At 40.6% G+C, this 20093-nt stretch overlaps 2 protein-coding genes across 3 annotated transcripts in view; one reads left to right on the top strand and one right to left on the bottom strand.

Moving 5' to 3' along the window:
• Window positions 1–42: 42 nt before the first annotated feature.
• Window positions 43–14571, top strand: sin3b (SIN3 transcription regulator family member B). 2 transcript variants are annotated; one of them, XM_071487814.1, is made up of 19 exons: window positions 43–777; window positions 1953–2059; window positions 2548–2701; window positions 3746–4111; window positions 4463–4618; window positions 6212–6340; window positions 6457–6546; window positions 6706–6824; window positions 7237–7450; window positions 8330–8446; window positions 8629–8867; window positions 9559–9742; window positions 10138–11023; window positions 11589–11758; window positions 11853–12026; window positions 12158–12250; window positions 12343–12437; window positions 12897–13095; window positions 13282–14571. In XM_071487814.1, the coding sequence occupies exons 1-19, from the start codon at window positions 667–669 to the stop codon at window positions 13516–13518; spliced, it is 3840 nt and encodes a 1279-aa protein (XP_071343915.1). In that variant the 5' UTR covers window positions 43–666; the 3' UTR covers window positions 13519–14571. The 2 variants fall into 2 exon arrangements, with proteins under 2 accessions (XP_071343915.1, XP_071343916.1); XM_071487815.1 differs by lacking the exon at window positions 43–777 and adding an exon at window positions 813–1327.
• A 1482-nt stretch (window positions 14572–16053) lies between these two features.
• Window positions 16054–20093, bottom strand: part of xpr1a (xenotropic and polytropic retrovirus receptor 1a) — a 68685-nt gene continuing 64645 nt past the window's right edge. Inside the window, exon 16 of the mRNA XM_071487816.1 lies at window positions 16054–19923. Coding sequence (XP_071343917.1) covers window positions 19866–19923 — 58 coding nt within the window. The 3' untranslated portion in view covers window positions 16054–19865. The remainder of the gene's footprint in view (window positions 19924–20093) is intronic.

The following is a 20093-nucleotide window of genomic DNA, read 5'->3' as shown; positions in this document are numbered from 1 at the left end:
CTGAAGACCAAGCTGAGTCCATGCTGCATTTTGCTTTTTGTGCTTCCTGTAACAGATGCAGATTATCATTAGCTCAGTATCGATTTGTCTCACGGTCGGCTCAGTCCACCGTCGGTGCTGTAGTTGCGGGTACAGTGTGAAGTCTGTAGCCGTCGGTTTGCGAGGAGCAGCGTTGTTCCTTTGTAGCAGTGAAGGGGGAGTGGAGCAATCTGATTCTTGTGAACTCAGCTCCTCCCATCGTTGCGGCTGCGCAGTTCAATTTTTCACTCCTTTTTTTCAATTTTTCACTCCTACTCTGGCTTCCGGACGCCAAGACAGACCGCTGCCGCCGAATTTAAAGAGACAGGCGATAGTTATTTTAAATACGATAAACGGCAACCATTGTCCCTTTGCTTATTTACCGACGCTTTTGCTCCAGCTTGTTTAATTCGATGGTGATGTTGAATCTAAGTCGCGGCGAGTAGTCGCTTATCTGTCATCACCCTCCACTCCGTCCTTTTCTGCGCTGAGCCGAGACTGTCCAGCTAGGCAAAGTAGGGTTGCTCGCTGGCAGGCTGGCTTCCCGACCGAGAGGAAGGTTTGTCGGCTAGCCAACAACTGGAGGTAACACCGAAGCTTCCCTCTCAAGTTGTGGTAGCGGCGCTCAAGCCTCCTGTCGCCGGGATAATGGCGAAGATTCAGGCGCACAGCACCGCGAAGCAAATAAACCAAATTCAAGACAAGCCTTACGTTATAACACAAAAGCAAGTGCAGCAGCAGCACTTCCAGAAGCTGAAGGTAAGAAGACAACGGACACGACAAGGGAAAAGTACCTCATAGTCAGAACCATTTTGTTCGTCGGATCATTGCATTGGATTTGAGGCTTTTCTCTCTCTGCCCTAACGTCGAGAGTAGTGAAAGGAACGGCTGGCTAACGATAGTTAGCTCGCTGGCCTGTTAAAAGTAATTCATTGCTAAACAGCCTAACATTGACATTTAAGGTTAGATGTGGAAACTGTGTTTCATTAATGAATGTCTGAGTGACAGCGGCGAGGCACAGTTAGCGGTAGTTTCTTATTTACGATGTCAATAACAGCCACTGTGAGCAAACGTTAACTCAGACCTCGGTTGTGGGAAGTTCCTCCTTGTTCGTTTTTTCAGCCACCCTGAACAAAGTGGAGGACGTCAGCCAGGCTAGCCAAGAACGGCTATTTCAGTTCATTAGCAGCTTCATTACACATTTCTTTGTTATCGCAGTGTTTGAATATTATCATACTGTTTTTGCCAACACGACACTGTTGGCCAGGAACCAGTTGTGACTAAACCTATTGTATGAATTTGTATGTGGGTAGGTGTTGTAAGTGTTAGTGGAGTTATTATCGTCAGTTGACTGGCTGTTGGCTAACGTTAGCTACAACAACCCTCTTTAGATGTGGACTATTTCTGACGATGCTTTGTGTGAACACCTCGTTTATCGTAACCTAACCTAGCTAGGATGTTGTGATGAAAGAAAGATCCTGTGATCAAAAGCTGCCTGGCGTTTCTTGTATTCAGCCGTTTTATTTATTTATATAGCGATACTTGTACAGCTTGTACAGCTAACTAGTGCATTTGTTGATACAGCACTTCAGTTGACAACGAAGAAAGCAAACATTGTCTATTTATATAACTTAATGCCAGAAAATGCCCACTTAGAAAATTCCAATATTTCTGTTTGTATAGTGGCACCACTTGAAATTTGATGGTAGCGTTTGTCAATATATACAATTATTAGTGGGACACAATGCAGCATTAATGTATAGACAAACCATTGTCCTGCTATTCATGTTAAACCAAGAGCTGTATCCGTAAGATCCTGCTTCATCAACAGGACAGCAGGATGTTTGTCAAAAAGCTTCTCCACAGCTCCAGATGAGGCTGATTATGCTTTGTGCTGCATTAATGATCTTTTGTTTTTTTCCCTTTGTGTTCAGGTTGAAGATGCCTTGTCATATCTGGACCAGGTCAAAATTCGTTTTGCAAATGATCCTGGCATATACAACAAGTTTCTCGACATCATGAAAGAGTTCAAGTCGCAGAGGTATTTATGCCAATTTATGTAAACAAAGAACATACAAGTGCAATACAGAAATGCACAGAAACAGACGCTACTTACCTACTATCAGTCCCAAGAGTACCAGTACCAAGTTATTGAGTTTTAGTGATACATTTTTAATGAGATGGTTCCTCATACAGACTCTTGAGATGATGATGGTGTAGCTTGTGTGTGGAATTTGATTAGTTTGCAAAACATCACTACTCAGGGATTAACCACACATTTTAGAGCTTTTATCAATAAGTAAGAGTGCAGATAGCTTCCTACTCTAATTATGCAATAGTTCATATTATCTTGAAATGTAAAATGTGTGGGATTACAGAATTTATAATGAGTACTTTAACTGTGTTACTGCTTTTTAAACTAAGCTGTAAGACTGTCTTTGATTAGCATATGGGAGAGGAAGCTAATCTGTATTTGCCTCTACTAACTACATCGCTAAAATGTCTATTTCTATCTGTTCTCCCAAATAGCATCGACACACCAGGGGTGATAAACCGTGTGTCACAGCTCTTCCATGGACACCCAGACTTAGTCTTGGGCTTCAATGCCTTCCTCCCACCGGGGTATCGGATAGAGGTCCCCAAAAATGGGATGGCTTTCCTCCAATCTCCGTTCTCTACACAGGTGAGACAGTCTCTTCACAGCTGAAGTTAATAAATTCTCAAAACTAGTTCTTTAATAATGTTCACATTTTCAGCAGTCCATCACTACAATCTTATGGAGTGCTAAAAATAACTCTATGTTTAAGCGCACATAATTTTTAAATTCTTTAAGAGGAAACAAGTGCGCTTCTTCTGCGCCCAGAAGAACAATTCAGTACTCTGTCTGAAAATAATTCTGAAAATTTTGCTCTGATGAAGGTATCAAGTAAAAACAAGGCAACTAATTTGTCAATTTATTAATTTGAAATGACAGTCACAGAAATAGAGGGAATTCTTTCACTCTTTTATGACTTGAGTGCCTTCTTTTCCTTAATTTGATTTGGAGATTGACTTTTTTTTGTTTTTGTTTGTCATATTAGTCCAGCCATTAAAAATAGCTTCTTGGATGTCCATATTTCACTCAGTATAAGTCTAATATTACTGAGTAAAATAGACACAACATTGTGCAAAAGAACGTTTTGTTTTTTTTAAAAAATAAGTTGAGGCTTCCGAATAGAAAGTGTAAAGAAAATACTTGCTGCGTCTGTAATCACTTCCTATTTACTATCAAGTGCACATATGTATAGTTGGCTATTTTATTTTAGTGACTGAATTCTGAGTGTGTAACTTAGGCAGTATATAGTTCCCTAAAAACGCAAAGCAATACACCACATTTTATAAATACAAATATGAAATTCATGAGATTTTTTTGCTTAAGGAGAGATGTAGTTTTTCGCCCTGTTTTCCTCCTCAAACAATTTGAGTGTTATTGTAAAAATTTGTCTCATCTAAGTCTTATTGTATTGGGAGTAGTGAATTGGTGAACAAGAGAGTGAGACCGGTAGTGCTCAAGTGTTGCGTTAATATTGCTCACAACCAACTTTTAACCACTGTCTGCATTTGCATTTACTACCAAGTTTTTCTCTCAAAATCTTAACTGAAGAAAACAACAATTTGCTACAATTAATGCTTAATGCACCTCCAATCATCTAGCTCATCATCTTCCTACTGTTTTTGATCTATGCAGGTATCCCCAGGCCAGCAGGGGAAGAGTCTCGCCACCTCTGCAGCTCCTGCAACCTCAGGTAGTGCCTCTGCCGCTCACACTGAAGCTGGACCTGCCCAGACCAGTGAAGCCAAGGCTGCCTCATCAGAGTCCCTACCTTCTTCAACTTCAGCAGGACCTCCAGAGCCTCCCAGCAGACTTTCTCTTCCCTTGACTAGCAGAGAGAGTCAAAATCAGGCCACCACCTCGTCGGTATCCCCACCTGCCTCAGAGACAAGCCCAGTAGAGTTTGACAGTGCCATCAGCTATGTAAACAAGATCAAAAACCGCTTTCTGGATCACCCGGAGATCTACAGAGCCTTTCTAGAGATTCTTCATACATATCAGGTACTGTGGAAATAAAATGTGATGACTTAAGTTGTTTTTAGTTGTGTATTATAATATACTACCGGCAATGCAGGTTTCAATTACTGAGTTGTAGTTTTTCTTACTGTCCTTTCTAAATTGCTTTATGGTGTTTTGAATAAGAATTTTGAATTATGTAAATAAGGCCATAATTGAAGTATTATAGTCCAGGGTCAAATTTCCACAGCAATCTGTTGTTGGAGGTGACAGTGATGGTGATGGTGTTTCTTGCACTAATATTGACCATGTATAGCCAGGCCAAAGAATTTCAACTTGGCTCAACAAGTTTGATTCCTCACCTGTGATCACTTCCTCCCACCTACTACCCTGTAGAAGGAGCAGCTGGAGGTGAAGGAGAGTCGAGGCAGCCGTGGCAGCAGTGGGATGACAGAAGATGAGGTGTTTTCTAAAGTTGCCAGTCTCTTTAAGGGACAAGAAGACCTGCTGGCTGAGTTTGGACAGTTCCTGCCTGATGCCAAGAGATCACTGGTTAGTCAAGCAACAGTTGACATAGACAGATAATGTTTCACTTTCAAAACAGATGACAAATAAAAAACGTTGGGTCATGAACCTTTAGTACTCAGTCTTGGTACCTTTTGTACTTATTAGTTTCATTTTTAATGTACAGGACTCACAATTACTATTGACATTTTGTGTTTCTGTGCTACTGCTCAGAAACGTCATGCTGATAATGTTCATATTTAATAGTAAATGCAGTACAAAACACTATTTGAACTGCATTGACAAAGCATTTCACATCAGTTCAATAGAACTGAAATGATTAATCAATTTATTAATTTGAAATAGGGCTGCTGCGATTAGTTGCCATCATCAGCAATGGTGCTGAAAATGCGTCAGTATGGTTATTTTAAATCGACCATTCCCATACATTGATTTGTTTAATGCAGACAGCCACTATATAAATATTACCCACAATATATTTATTTTCTATTTTATCATGTATTGTCACACTGCTTCTCTGTCCTAAAGGCGGGAGCTGCAAACTCAGAACATACACACAAGCTCACACACACACAGCAAACAGATAAAGATAACGCCAACATTAATTGAGTTGATGGCAACTATTACTGAACTTTACGTTACTGTACGTGCAATAAAAAATAAAAAGCTGATCAGAACTTTATCAAACTACCTGTTCAACAAGCATCTAGATATAGATGAAGATATTTTCAGAGAGTTTTGTCCCAGTCTCCTGATATCTTTTACACAACAACATTGAACTGGTTAAGCTAATAGTAAATGGTCAGGAAAAGCTAAAATGTAAGCTATTGTCTTAGTTTACCACAAATTCTAAAATGTGGCAGACTGTTGTAAACTGAGCAACTGGCTGAAACAAACCAGCCCATTTAATCCTCATCCTGTTCTGAATTAATTCCTTTTGAAAATTATCATTTAAAGAAACCCAATTCCTCAGTAATGTATTAAGAATCAGTAACAGTGTGAGCTAGATCCATACAGTTATGGATAAGATAAAGGTAAAATTATAATGATGCCTATCCCTACAGCTGGTTAGTGGCTGACTTTGGGGGTTTGAGCAAATCACAGTTCAAATTATTTGTGATTATTATTTTTTATGGTGCACAGTGCGATCACTCACAAAAATGTGAACAATTATTTCGTTTGTAAGTGTTGTCTATTCATGAATAGGGACAGCTTTTTAATATCTTTTATCCATGTTGCTGCTAAATACTCTCATAAAGCCATCAAGTATAATTAATCGTTTTGAGTAATTCACTAATTGGCAAAACAGTCAATAGATGAATCGATATAAAAAATAATTAATTAATTGGCAGCTACTTTGATATTCATTAAGATGTTTTTAAACAAAAGTGTCAGAAGCTCAATGGTTTTTGCTTCTCAAATGTGAATAATTATACTATACTAATACTATTTTTTTTGTCTGTGATGAAAGTAAAAAGTTTTAGCTCGACTGACTAACATGGGCATTTTCACTGTTTTCTGACACTTTATATATCAAATGATTAATTGGGGAAATAATGAAAAACATTGTCAATTACAGCACTAGTTTTTACTAACTTCTGTGTGCTTCCTCTCCTGTAGTTCACAGGGAGCTCACTGACTGGGGGGAAAGAGCAGCTGAAAAGGCCGGAGGAAGACGACACGATAACCAAACAGAACAAAAAGAGGCCCAGACCCATCTTACTGCAGCACATGTCCCCACTGCTGAAGGTAACTGCCTCAGGCAATGCACCAGTGCAGATATACGTGCTTTATCTCCAAGACATTCAGCATCAATAACTTTGATAGCAGATGCTTAAAAGTACTGCTTCTTTGTTTTTATTTAGAAAAAAATGAAGTATTCCTGTACCAAAGATCAGTCCTTTGCTTCAGTTGGCAAACATGGAGTTTTAAGAGAATTCTCCTTCTTTGATAAGGTGAGGCATGTTGGATTTCCTTTTTCCTTGGTTCATGCTGTCCCATTGCTACTGTACTTCCCTTTTTCCTCCTCTTTCCTCTGTTGCTGTCTTAACGTATTTTATTAAGTCTTATAATGTGATTGGTCTTATTTATTTATCAACCCACCCATCATTCAGGTTCGTCGCCTGTTTAAAAGCCAGGAAGTGTATGAGAACTTCCTGCGCTGCATCGCCTTGTTTAACCAGGAAGTTGTCTCAGGAGCAGAGCTACTACAGCTAGTCACTCCTTTCCTGGGGTAAGTGGGTGGAAAGATGATGGAGCTGGATAAATGTATGAAATGACTGGCTAAAATGAGAAAAATGGATGCACAAATAAATGGGTGCAGTAATTTGTGTAGATGCTAAGTAGACATTAGCATCTACACTTTTGTGTAGATGCTAATGTCTACTAATGTCTGGTCTTGTAGAAGAGGCTTTTTGGTATTACTGCACAAAGTGCTGATTTAAAAAGCCCTTCAGGTCCATTAAAGAATGTGTGATGTTATATGAAAATTGTATTGATATGACCATTACAGTCAAATGACACAACACAGATTTTTAACCACATCACATTCAGATTAGTCGAATTATTCTATAGGGAACACTTGCTCTTTGGCTGTTCTTCTCCTGATTTATCTGTCATTCATTATTTCATCCATCTCCTTCCAGGAAGTTTCCTGAACTGTACACACAGTTCAAGTCATTTCTGGGGGACAAAGAGCTCTCTCATGCTGTGTCAGGGCTGTCGGATCGCTACATGGAAGGGGGAGGGGGCAGGGAGGTGGATTATGCCTCTTGCAAGCGCCTGGGGTCCAGCTACAGAGCACTACCCAAGACCTACCAGCAACCTAAATGCACCGGGCGCACTGCCCTGTGCAAGGAGGTACATCCATTACATTTTACTAAAAGAGTTATCACTAGATCAGTGCATTGCTTAAAGGTCCCATATTGTAGAAAATGAGTTTTTGACATCTGATTTTTGATATTAAAGCAGGTCTATGAGCTAATACTGTGAATGTATCAAAGCACTTGGTCCACAGAGAAATGCACACAGCACATATTCAGAAACTGTGTCTTAAAACGAGCTGTCGGGACTTGCATAACTTTGTGATGTCACAACAAAGCACTCTACACTCTCGGCCATGCCCCAAGCCCAGTCCACCCACCATCTAACCTTGCAGAATTTGGTTTCTCTGAGTGTTTACCAGAAATCTGCTTTATTTTTATTAGATCACTCAGACAAACAGTTGCTCACAACCAGTTGTTACTAAAGCTAACCAAAGCTCTAGAGAGGAGCCTGAGAGATGCGATGTAAAACTATATACAGATGGTTTTTGGTAGTTAAAACCACAAATATATCTTCTTATGGATATAAAACAACAGAGCAGTGTAAAATAAAGGACCTTTTAAGGTGCCTTGTGGAGTTTTTTTAAACAGTTTCTGTTTGCATTCAGCGTTTCCCAGCAAAACACTATATGTATCATTAAGGTATGACAAACATGAAAGTCTGAAAATGCATTGTTAATGACAAATTCTCTGTGTGTTTTCCAGCAGGCTTGTTTGTGTGCACTCTTGAATGTGCACATGTACAAACAAAACTGTTAAAATAATTTCTCTTTAGCACAACTGGTTACCTTTATTTATTATTAATAGAATACTAAACTACTTGATTGAATAGCCTTTCAAATATTTCACTGTAGAAAGAGTTATCCATTGATAATGATTAATCAGTGAGATTTGTGTCTGATTTGTGTATATGTAGGTGTTGAATGACACCTGGGTGTCATTCCCTTCCTGGTCAGAGGACTCCACCTTCGTCAGTTCAAAGAAGACTCCTTATGAGGAGCAGCTGCATCGCTGCGAGGATGAAAGATTTGAGGTATGTAAATCCTAACAAGGATTCTGTTTATACGTCTTGTAAAGCAGAGAGGTTTGTATAAACATCATAAATTACTCAATATATGTTTTTTATCTTTTTGTAAATAAGAGATTGTAAGGTTTAACACATACAGTACATGCTGTCTTTTGAAAAGCTCTGTGTCTGTAATTCTCCACTTTTAGTTGGACGTGGTTCTGGAGACAAACTTGGCTACTATCAGGGTGCTAGAGAGTGTCCAGAAGAAGCTGTCCCGCCTTTCCCCAGAGGACCAAGACCGATTCAGATTAGATGACTGCCTGGGCGGCACCTCTGAGGTCATCCAGCGTCGTGCTGTGTATCGTATCTATGGCGACAAAGCCCCTGAGATCATTGAGGGACTGAAGAGGAGTCCAGCCACTGCTGTGCCTGTGGTGCTCAAGAGGTCAGGACTGCCTTCCTTTTTTTTCTCTGATGTTGGCATTACTTAAAATTTCCCCACTGGTTAAACATATACTGAAAGAAATGTAAAGGCTGAATTCCTCAGTTTATGATCTTACTATATCAGACCTCACCAGCGTCTTCAGTGACATGCTGTCTGGACAATTGAAGCACATAGCGAACTATCTCTTACTTAATACTTTTGAATACTACTTTGAATTGACACTATGTTGTTTAGACAGTGGCAAAATACTATACTTGTGTATCAACACTGAATATAGAAATGAGATTGTTTTTTGCAGCTAGAGACATTTTCATTACCAGCAGGGAGGTTTAACCAAGTGACAATATGATGGAAATGTTGGTTTGGTGATCCTTGTATCAACAGGCAGTGATCTTTGTGTGCCCTGCCAACAAAGGCGAACCATACCAGCAAAAGCTGTCATAAATGGTTTGTGTGCTCAGTGTACTCTACATAGGCATTTGGAAATCTGTGTTTTAAACATGGCAAGCTTCCGCATAAGGAATGAATTCTGTAAAACTCACGTTTCCTTTCACTGGTACTTTGTTCCTTAGAATGAAACTTTGCAGATTTGTACAAGCAAGTGCACTGACACATCTGTTAGCATTGCAAATTCATGGACATAGCTGTGTTTTGTGAAGTATCTACATAAAGTTTGTGCCATTCTCTACAGGTTGAAAGCCAAGGAGGAGGAGTGGAGAGAGGCCCAGCAGGGCTTCAATAAGATATGGAGGGAGCAGTACGAGAAGGCCTACCTGAAGTCCCTCGACCACCAAGGGGTCAACTTCAAACAGAATGACATGAAGGCCCTACGCTCAAAGAGTCTTCTCAATGAGATTGAGAGCGTCTATGATGAGGTAAAACCTCTCTTTGTATCTGCAAGCTTAACATGGGGGGGGCCTTCGTAACAGGAAAAGATAATCAAGTGTTCAGGGTCATGACATCATTTTTTTGGCTAGCTTGTAGAGCTATACCAGAGGTTGGACAAACAAGGCATAATAAAAATCATTCATTATATTTTAATGAGCAACAAAACACCCCCTTCTAACCTGGACTTTTGAATATTTTTTTGTTATTTTATTGTATGTTCTTTTTGTTCATAATTTTGTGTACTGCTGCTCTTAAAAGGAATCTGTTAATAGGAGATTTAAATCTCTGACATCAGCAACATTAGAATAGTTCCTTGGAATCAATGATTTTCAGTTTTTTAAAATTTTCCCTCATTTATCTTTTTTTCTGTTTCTGTTCTCAGCGTCAGGAGCAGAGCACAGAGGAAGGTGGAGTTGGCCAGCAGGGCCGTAACGGCTCTGGTTCAACCTCATCCAGCGAGCCTCACATGGTGTTCACATATGAGGATAAACAGATCCTGGAGGACGCTGCTTCTCTCATCATCTACCACGTCAAACGTCAGCCCACCATCCACAAAGACGACAAGGACCACATAAAGCGCATCATCCAGCACTTTGTACCTGACCTGTTCTTCTCCCGCCGTGGCGAGCTTAGTGATACTGAAGAATGGACAGATGAGGAGGCTGAGCCTGAAGAGGGAGGAGAGAGAGGAGGAGAGAGAGGAGGAGGTGGAGCAGCAGCAGCAGCAGCAGGGGGAGGAAATGGTAATTCTAACAATGCATCAGGAGGAGCAGCACCTACAGGTAATCAGTCTCAACCCCAGCCTGCCCAGCCCCAGTCCCAGACCCAACCCCAGCAGCAGCAGCAGCTCAATGGTGAGTCCAGGCGAAGGCGCTGCAGCCCACCCCAGCCTGCAGACACAGAGGCCTCCACCACCACCTCCAGTAGCATGAATCAGCCTGCAGGGACCACCACATCCACGCCTGGATCTACACCTATGGAGACAGGTTCAGGTGCTGCCGGGGAGAAGGTGGATCTGCGTGACCCTGAAGCGGAGCACCAGAAGGAGCTTGATGGTGTCTACAACCTTTTCTTCGTCAACAACAACTGGTATTTCTTCTTGAGGCTGCACCAAACTCTGTGTTCGCGGCTGCTGCGAGTTTACCGACAAGCGGAACGGCAGCTACTGGAGCACCGAGCTGAGCAGAGCAGAGAGAGGCTGCTGATGGCTGAGGGACGGAGGGAAAAAGCATGTGACCTCGCCATGGAGCTCCGCCTCAAACAGCCCAGTATGTTCAGCCACTGGTTGGTTATGGAAATGTTATGATGGTCAGATTAAAGTCTTTAACTTGAGTTAGGTCAACCAGCTGTCATATCTGACTTAAATAAGCACAGAAGCTCAGAGGAGGAGGTTGTTTTATTTCAGATCCCTGGCCTATGATTAAGACCTTTTTAATATATATATGTATATATATTATCTCATCAGGGATAATTAATTTTAATTAATGAGCACTCATTCAGAAGGCACATTCAGATAAAACTGTTCATGATATCTTTTCAGCTACAGTATGCCAGGATTCATAGTGTTGAGTCACAGTCGTAACACATGACACTATATGATAAAGGGAATCTGTAGAAAGAGTGATGTTACTGTTTTTCTTTGCCTTGTTAACATGACACAGCAGAGGATAGCACAATGTCTGTTTTTGGTGTTCGGTTTTGATGCCAGATTTAATGATATTCAGACTGACCGTTTTTTAAATCACTGTAGCCCTTGCTGTGACATCAGACCCACACTTAAACTGCTCACTTACATTAAATATAATTAAAAATAACATCCCTTCGCTTCCACAGGTGAGGTAGAGTTAGAAGAGTATTACCCAGCCTTTCTGGACATGGTGCGCAGTCTGCTGGATGGCAACCTGGACTCCACACAGTATGAAGACACACTGAGAGAGATGTTCACCATCCATGCCTACATTGGCTTCACCATTGACAAGGTCATCCACAACATAATTCGGCAGGTAGGCAAAACTTTACCTCCACTTTTTTTCAAGGTTGTCCTCTTCCACATTCCTCTTGTGTCAGTTTCTAACTCTCCACTTTCTTGTTCTTCAGCTGCAGCACCTAGTGAGCGATGAGGTGTGCCTGCAGGTGGTTGATCTATACCTAGCTGAGAGGAAGCGGGGGGCAGCCGGGGGCAACCTGTCCTCACAGTGTGTCAGAGCCGCTTGGGAGACGAGCTACCAGTGGAAAGCTGAGAGAGTCATGGCTGAGGAGAACTGCTTCAAGGTGAGCACAATGTCCTGATGAATGGAGTACAGACATCTAGCCAGTTGTGCCACAGCAGGTTAACAGGGTTTCTTCAAATGTACTTACTTTGGGTTGGTTTACTTATGTTTCTCTGCATTTTGTGTCATCAGGTGATGTTTATCCAAAACAAGGGTCATGTGACAATGACCATTGAGCTACTGGACACTGAGGAGGCCCAGGCTGATGACCCATTAGATGTACAGGTAAACATGTTTACACACCGTTTAAATGCTTGTTTTTCAAATCTAACCTGATTGAAGTGAACTTGATGGGACTTGCTCTCTTCTTCCCTCAGTGCCTGTCAAGCTACATGGAGCAGTTTGTAGGAACAGAGTCCAGTCTCTGCTCACAAGCAGAGGGCTACTTCTTCAAACCTGTATTTCTGCCAAGGTGTGACAGTTTAATTTCATTTTCCTGCACATGTCTACTTGATGTGCATTAAACAGCACCATGGAGACAAGACCATGGAGTTGAATCAACATATTTCTGACATACTGTCAACAAAAACTAATATGGTGACATTTCGAAAGGGTAAAACATTTGTGCAGGGTATATTGTGGTATTTCATTAAATTGTACGGGTCTTGTAATATACTTACAGTGTAGTGGTTGGAAAAAAACTTTAGGCAGAATTTGCACAACAGAGGAAGTGGGCCATCTCCTGTTCCCACACATATCTGACTTCAGTGTCATATTCTTGTTAGAGCTCATCTCAGATAACATTTGTAAAGTTTAACAGCGTGGGTTTTATATGACTTTTAGTTGCTCTCAGACTATGTCAGACAGATGCTGTGATCCAAATGAATGTTTTGAGATGTGATAAATGTCTGAAATGTGTCTATTCTCATAGGAACCTGCGGCGTTTCCGTCGCTGGCAGCTGCGGCAGGTGGAGGCGATGCGCTGCAGGAGAGAGTGGCACCGCCAGCTGGGCGTGGAAAACGCTGGGAGTTTGGACTGCCGCTTTAAACTCAACACTCACAAGATGGTGTTTGTCATGAACTCTGAGGATTACATGTACCGCCGGGGAGCGCTGGTCAAGGCCAGGAAGGTAGGGGGAGTCTGCATTTAATTTCACACATTAGTGTATGTTTGTTATGTATGTTTTGAAAGCATTCCAGTGAATCTGGATGATGTGGAAAATCTAACCTTGCTTGTGCATTTTGTGTTTGGTAAATCCTGCTCTGTATCTCATCGATGAGGCTCTTTCTCTTTTGTTTTTTCTCTTCCTCCACAGTCGCAGCACAGAGTGGCAGCGGGCCAGCATGAACGCTTTGACAAGTGGCACCAGGGCTGGCTGGCCAATCACGTTACAGCCTCAGCTGAACGCTCCGTGCAGAACTGGCTAATGGGTGAGGAGGAGGAGGACATGATCCCCTGCAAGACTACCTGCTTGTCAACTGAGGTGAAAGGGCAAACGGTCAATAGATACCAAGTTCATTACAGCGGTAGCAAAGCCCCGGCCTCACCGTAGAGGTCTGCATAGAGATGGACGTGCAGTATGCACACACACAGGTAAATGCATGGACTTACAGGACATTCATACACTAAACACAGACATAAACAGCTGCAGTCACACTTCTCCACCTTCCTCCACAACATGTTCACTCACTCACTTTCACTCATGGATGAAGAAACTAGCAGCAAAACGCAGCGAGTCAGTGAATGAGTGCACAGTGAGAGGAGTGATGATGTGGAGAAAAGGACCAACACAGTGCAGTGATCAGTGAGAGCGAACTCAGCCCTGGTTGATGGGACGAGTTGGACATGACGGCACAAATGCAGATCATCATCCTCATCATTCTAGCTTCTCTGGTGGCACTAACAGTTGATAAGACTGATGGACAGAGACAGTTGATCAGGCGCGAAGTTATGAGATCATGAAATTTGTTTCAGAAATGTGAATGTCTGTTTTTCTTTTTCTTTTTTTAAGTCAAGTGTAGTTTTTAGCTTCTAAAGCCAGAGAGCCTTCTGCTTGTTGGTTGGTTGGTTGGTTCATGCGTGTTTATATGGAGAGACAATGGTAAACGTGTGTATGTATGTGTATCCTGCTCTTCATTTTGTCTGTTTGTATGTCAAGTACAGGCTCTACAACTCTAGTAATTGCATTATTACTGTATGTGCATATATACAACAGGGATCCTGTTTTTTTTTTATATATATATATATGCATCTACATGAGTTGATTGATACATCTAAAGATCATGTGATTCTTTACAGTGTTTGCTGTCGGCCAACTCTTGATGTTTGCAGTTTGTTTTTTGTATTTTCTTTCCCTTTTTTGTGTTGTAGCGAAACAAATTATCACCAGGGCAACAAAGAGTCCTTAAAATTAATTGGTTTAATATTGATGAAGCAGTCAAATTATGTATCATATTCATGATTTCACCAAATGTTTACTTTGCATTGTCTTTTTTTGCATACTGACATTGAAAATAAAAGCAAAATACCAGTGTTAAAATAGAATGTATAACATTTATCCTGTATCAGTTATCATAAAATAAACAACCTAGTTGTGACCTTCTTAGATGTTGACTGGCAGGTTGTTTGTTTTTTGACTTGAGAGAAGTTCAGCATACAGACTCACTGGATGCTACTTCCTGAATTGATACATTTTGCAGTATGTCGACTTTTCAAAGAAAAGAGTTGAGATTGTGATTATCACCCCTGCCAAGGAGGTTCTGTTTTCACCTGTCTCTCTGCTTTTTGTTTGTTTGTCAGCAGGATTACTGAAAAACTCCTGAACTTATTTGCAACAAACTTAGTGGAGGGATGGGTCATGGGCCAGGGAAGAACCCATAAAATTTTGGTGTGGATTCTGCTAAAGGGGCAGATCTAGGAATTTATTTTCTAAACCACTTTCCTTAACATTGTAAGAGAGGGTATTTTTCGACATTTTCACTTGAATTTCTCAGGTAATAATGTATGGATCTTGATGTAAAGAAATCAGACGTCATGTATTGAGATCTATGAGTTTGTCCAATTTGATACAGATCCAGATAATAATCTTGATAAGAGTCTAGACCTGAGAGACGTGTAGGATTGTTTGGCCTCTGCGGACGTGTGTGCTCTACTGAGTGCCATTCTAGTATTTAGATTTAGTTAGGCAAACTCAGCCTGTTGAGGAAGCTCCTGTGATACAGCTGAAAGCCCCAGAACTGCCATAATCAACTTTATGGTAAGATTGTTTTGTAAACTGTTGTTTCCAAGCTGTTTTTCCTTCTAAAATGGAAAAGACTGTCGTGGTTTTGTGTTGGATTATGAGGGTTTGTTGGCTGGTGATTTGTCACAAAGTTAACTGTGCTCTCCTTTTGATTTTGTGGGTGGTTCCTCTTTGCCAAGAAGCAAGATTTTCAGGCTTCTCAGGATGATTCATTTATCATGGTTGGCACACTGAACATAACAGCGTCAGACTCAGTCTGCCCACCAGGAATGAGGGAAAATAACCCATCAAATCCCTAAACGCTGCCAGTACTTTTGGACGAGTTCCTCAACCTCAATAACAGAATCTCATCAGGACCTGCAACACTGCCTTTCACCACCAGGCTGCTGTAATTTACAAGTCTTACATATTTTCTCTTGTCTACTGTAGGCACTTATGTCAAACTGTTCTGTGTCATGATGGCAAGTCAAGATTTTTGCAAAGACTTATATGAATTTAATGTTTTGAATTGAATTGATACATTCATATATTTTCCTGAAACTGATATCAAATTGCCTTCTATGAGGTATTAAAAAGCTCTAAACTTTGTGAACCCTGTAGAAACCTCGTAAAGGCACAGGGTGCAAGAGGAAACAGAAATACCAGCAACCACAATTGAGCACTACTGAAATAGGTTTGTGAATTTACAGACATGCATCGAGGCCACAAAGGAGGGGAAGATTTTCAGCAAAGGTTGTTGTGCAGGACAGAAACATCCACTTAAACCAGGCAGGAGTCGACAGGTCGGAGTAGGTTGCAGCAGTTAAAAAATAATAGTAAAAGAACAAAAGAGTCAAGAGGCAGAGCGAGTTTTAAAAATAATCGTGGTTTATAAAACCCAGGTATGACAGGATCACCAAAGTGTATACAGAAATACAAATACCATCAGGAAAACCATCATAGAACAGTGTTATACACTCAACATGTACAAACTACTCTGTAAAAGGGACTCGGGAGGATGGTTCAGAATGTAAGACATTTTCCTTTCTTTATGTCTCTTAAAATCACATTTAGCCACAATGTATTTCTTCTATTATCTTTTTTTCTGTATCTTATTAAAGTGGAACATCCATCTACCAAAACTACAGGTACTATCACGTTCAGCTAGATTAGAAAGCAGGTACGAACAACATCGAGAGAGTGGGGGAGGGCGAGGGGGAGGATGCACACATAGCAAGCACTTTAACATCATGGGGATTACAAGCAGTGGAGACAAAAATCAGCTATGGTTTTCACCCATGAGGAAAATGGGATGTCAGGGCTTATCGCTATCATCATCTCATCGAACACGAACTGTACAAAATAACCCTGTTTTTGTTTTTGTCAGCGGGTTTCACATACTGAACATCTGTGAACAGACACTGGTCACTAAAACATTTGTTTTTCTCACAGAGAAGCATCTGAAAATGCATCCAGCAAGCAAATAAAAGATCCTACATCTGCTTTTGAGACATTCAAGAGAAGCTCAGGCAGATCTGGGATCAGTTTAACAGTATCTTGTTATGGTGTGGGTCCTCTCTGGACTGGGGTCTGTTTCTGCACCCAACTGCAGTACGTCAAAGTGCTTCTGTCTGCAGGGCAGTTTACAACAACAGATGTAACGTCCACAATATTTTCATGCACATAACAAATGTACAAACAGGATTACAGCTTCAGGACACAGGAATCTGCCCCCTCATCCCCACCTCCTCCAAGAGCCCTGGACGTCAAACTCCCCCTCCCCTCAGAGATGATGGAGCCTTGAAATATTAAGGAATCACCAACAAGATACAACCAATCACGTTCTCCATTTTTTTCCCCCCTATGTTGATATAAACACATTTTCAACAGATTTACACATGAAAGAGTGCAGGATCGTGAACAATCGACAAAAAGCTCCTCATCACCTAGAAAATACTGTTTGCCTTCAAGCAAAAAATGGCAACGTATGAAATCAGTCATTGTTACAGTGGCTACAATGATAATATACACATCATGTCAAATAAATTAAGATCTATGTACAATGTAAAATAAAAGCAGCATGCAGGCAAGAAGCCAGAGCCTTTTTACAAAACTATCTGCTGTTGTGTTGCGCTCTCTGACACAAGAGGGAGAGGCGATGTGTGTGTATGTGTGTGTGTGTGTGTGCAGGTGTGTCTATTTTGTTATGTCTGCATACAGTTATGACATGTATCCACTGTATGTAAATAGACAGGGAAGCTACCCATCTTCTAAACCTATACAGATACAACGTTTTACTCTCTAGCTTTACAGTTCACATTTAGCTCATTACACACAGACAAACCTCTCAGTCTTTTAGCCGCTGCAGGAAAAAAACAAGTAGCAAAAACAGGACTTTTCTGTAACACATTTGTCTTGGAGCTCTCTGGGCTCTGTCTTATGACTGGCTGATGGAGGCTCAGCGTAGCCTCAGGGAGGAAGCGAGGAGAGAAAGTGAAACACACACAACAGCATTGAAGTTAAAAGTGTTTCGCTGATATCCAGGGGGCCATTTGACAGCAGCAGCAAAATGCTTTGAAATTTTAACCAAAAGCTCTTCAAGTGTGAACTGGTGGTTTGAGAATAAGACGAGGGCACAAACAGCAGATGTCATGTACAGCACGTTTTCCTGGTTGTCTCTAACTTCCCTTATCTTAAATTAGTGGATTACATTAGATCTGATAACAAATTCACACTTTAAATCAATGGAAAAGTGCTTAAATTACTGAGGCATTATTGAACATTAGAGTCAAACAAACACGTATCTGGTGACAGATGAAACCTGACTCTTAATGAACTTATACAGTGCTGCCAGATCTGACGACCACCAAGTACCCTTATCATCATAAATGTAGTTTTTTTTTATTATTTCAGATGTTAAAGCCTGATTGTTCATTGGGGGATATCTGCCTAAATGGTACAAAAAGCAGCCCAAATCACCACAAAAGGCCCTAAACAATCTTTACCCGCACAGTTACTTGAAAAGTAGATCACTTGGGTGGTAAATCTGGCAACACTGATCTTTTGTTAGAGAGAGCATCTAGCAGTGCCCCACAATCACCTGTACTGCCAGTGGTTCTCAACCATTTTCTGTCTAGCATCAGAGCAAGCTTGTTTGGTTATTGGACCTTCAGATTCATTCAGTTTCAAAAGCACTCTATGTTTTACCCTTTGTTCCCCTTGTGCTGGTGGTTTGAGAACCACCGGCAGATACACTCAGGGCTTTGACTCTTCTCATTCTATTATACACAAACATTGACAGTAATACTTGTAATTCTACTCATATCACTGGGATTTCAACAAGACAGAATCTACCTGCTAAAACAGCCCAACATACCACATACTTCTGTAAAAATTAAATAAAAACACTCGAATCTTTAAATAAGCCTTTGGCTCTGTTACCTTTGACTCTCTCGGGCAGGTTGAATGGACAAAGCTACTCTAGACACAGACACATTCATAAAAACAAAGCTTTGGTAGTTAATGCAAAGAATAGCGATGCTCATACAACAGACTGTAGCTAGCAGGGCACTTTGAGATGATGCACTAATTGGAGGTTGGGGATCTAATCAAGGTCTAACAATGAGCTTATTAAAAACATGGCACAAGTCTAACCAAGAAAAACATTCCAAACATTATAAAATACATTAACAATCATCGTGTGGATGCTTGAACTAGTCTCACTAGTATAAACAACACATGTAGAAGTACTGAACAACTACAATAGAGTAATAATGCACATCAAAATATATTAAATATATTACAAAGCAACTTCACAGACTAGAAATGTTTGAATCAAAACATCCCTTTTGTGTACAAGTAGGTTCTTTTTCATGTTTTGTGTATTAAATGCACTTTTCCTGCAAGTGCCTCCAGGGTTGTGGTTGTACACTGACATTATTACAACTCAACAAGAAAAGAGAAGAAAATAAAAAGATGGAGTATAAAAAGAATCAACGAGTTGAAACCAGTTGATTTGTTTTGATATGCTGTGATGTGTGTAGAGTCCTTTCTCAGATTTCTATTGATTGATATTTAGTCTTTTGATTGGCTTTGTCTTCTCCCTGTTGATCCTAGAGTAGTTAAAAAGGCATGTAAACAGTCATGTGTAGCCTATCTATGCAGCTTCTCCTACATAAATCCAGAAAAAATAAAGGATAATCTAAAGAAACAGAAATATCTCAAAGTAAACGACACCTACTAAAAAGTCCTTTAAAGAAGAAGAGGATAATCCCAGGGCAGTATGGTCTGTGTTTCAGTTATGTGCAGGTTTCCCATGACATCGGTCCATCTGTCTGTCTCTGTGGCATTAGCTCTCTTAACTGTAGCAATATTACACTATGTTTGTGCTTCAGTTTATGTGTCTGTGTGTTTCTACATTACAGTGTGTGTATTTCTATACTTATAAAGACCAAATATACTCACAAGGAAGTAAAGATGAGGTAAATTCTCCAAAGTGAGGGCAGACTGACAGTCCTCGCTGATTTAAAGGTTTAGACTGAGGGTTAGGGTTACTACACAGAAAGAACTACAGGGGCGAAGGGTTGAGGTTGGGCGTTAGAGAATGAGGTCCATATAAGTATAGTATGTCTGTGTGTACATGTGTGAGCCTTGTGTGTGCTCGTGCTGACGCTGTGGACTCAGCTGAAGGCCTCATCATCCGTGTCTTCAATTAGAACCTTTGTGTCCTTTTTCGATCTAGAAAAAAAGGATTAAAAAGAAAAAGATATATTATCTGGCAACATTTTTCTTGTGATTTTAACAGTTACACTAATGCTTAATTAATGGTTAATATTTTCATCTTGAACAACCTTTTACCTCATGTGCTTCCTGATAAAAATCAATATCAATATTTTCAAAGTCAGACA

The sequence above is a fragment of the Trachinotus anak genome, unplaced genomic scaffold (assembly GCF_046630095.1).
Source record: "Trachinotus anak isolate AG129_WGS33_773 ecotype Australia unplaced genomic scaffold, CSIRO_AGI_Tana_v1 ptg000010l, whole genome shotgun sequence".
In the NCBI taxonomy this organism is placed as follows: domain Eukaryota; kingdom Metazoa; phylum Chordata; class Actinopteri; order Carangiformes; family Carangidae; genus Trachinotus; species Trachinotus anak.
The sequence above is the reverse complement of the archived record's forward strand: the minus strand, read 5'-3'. Positions and strand labels throughout refer to the sequence as shown.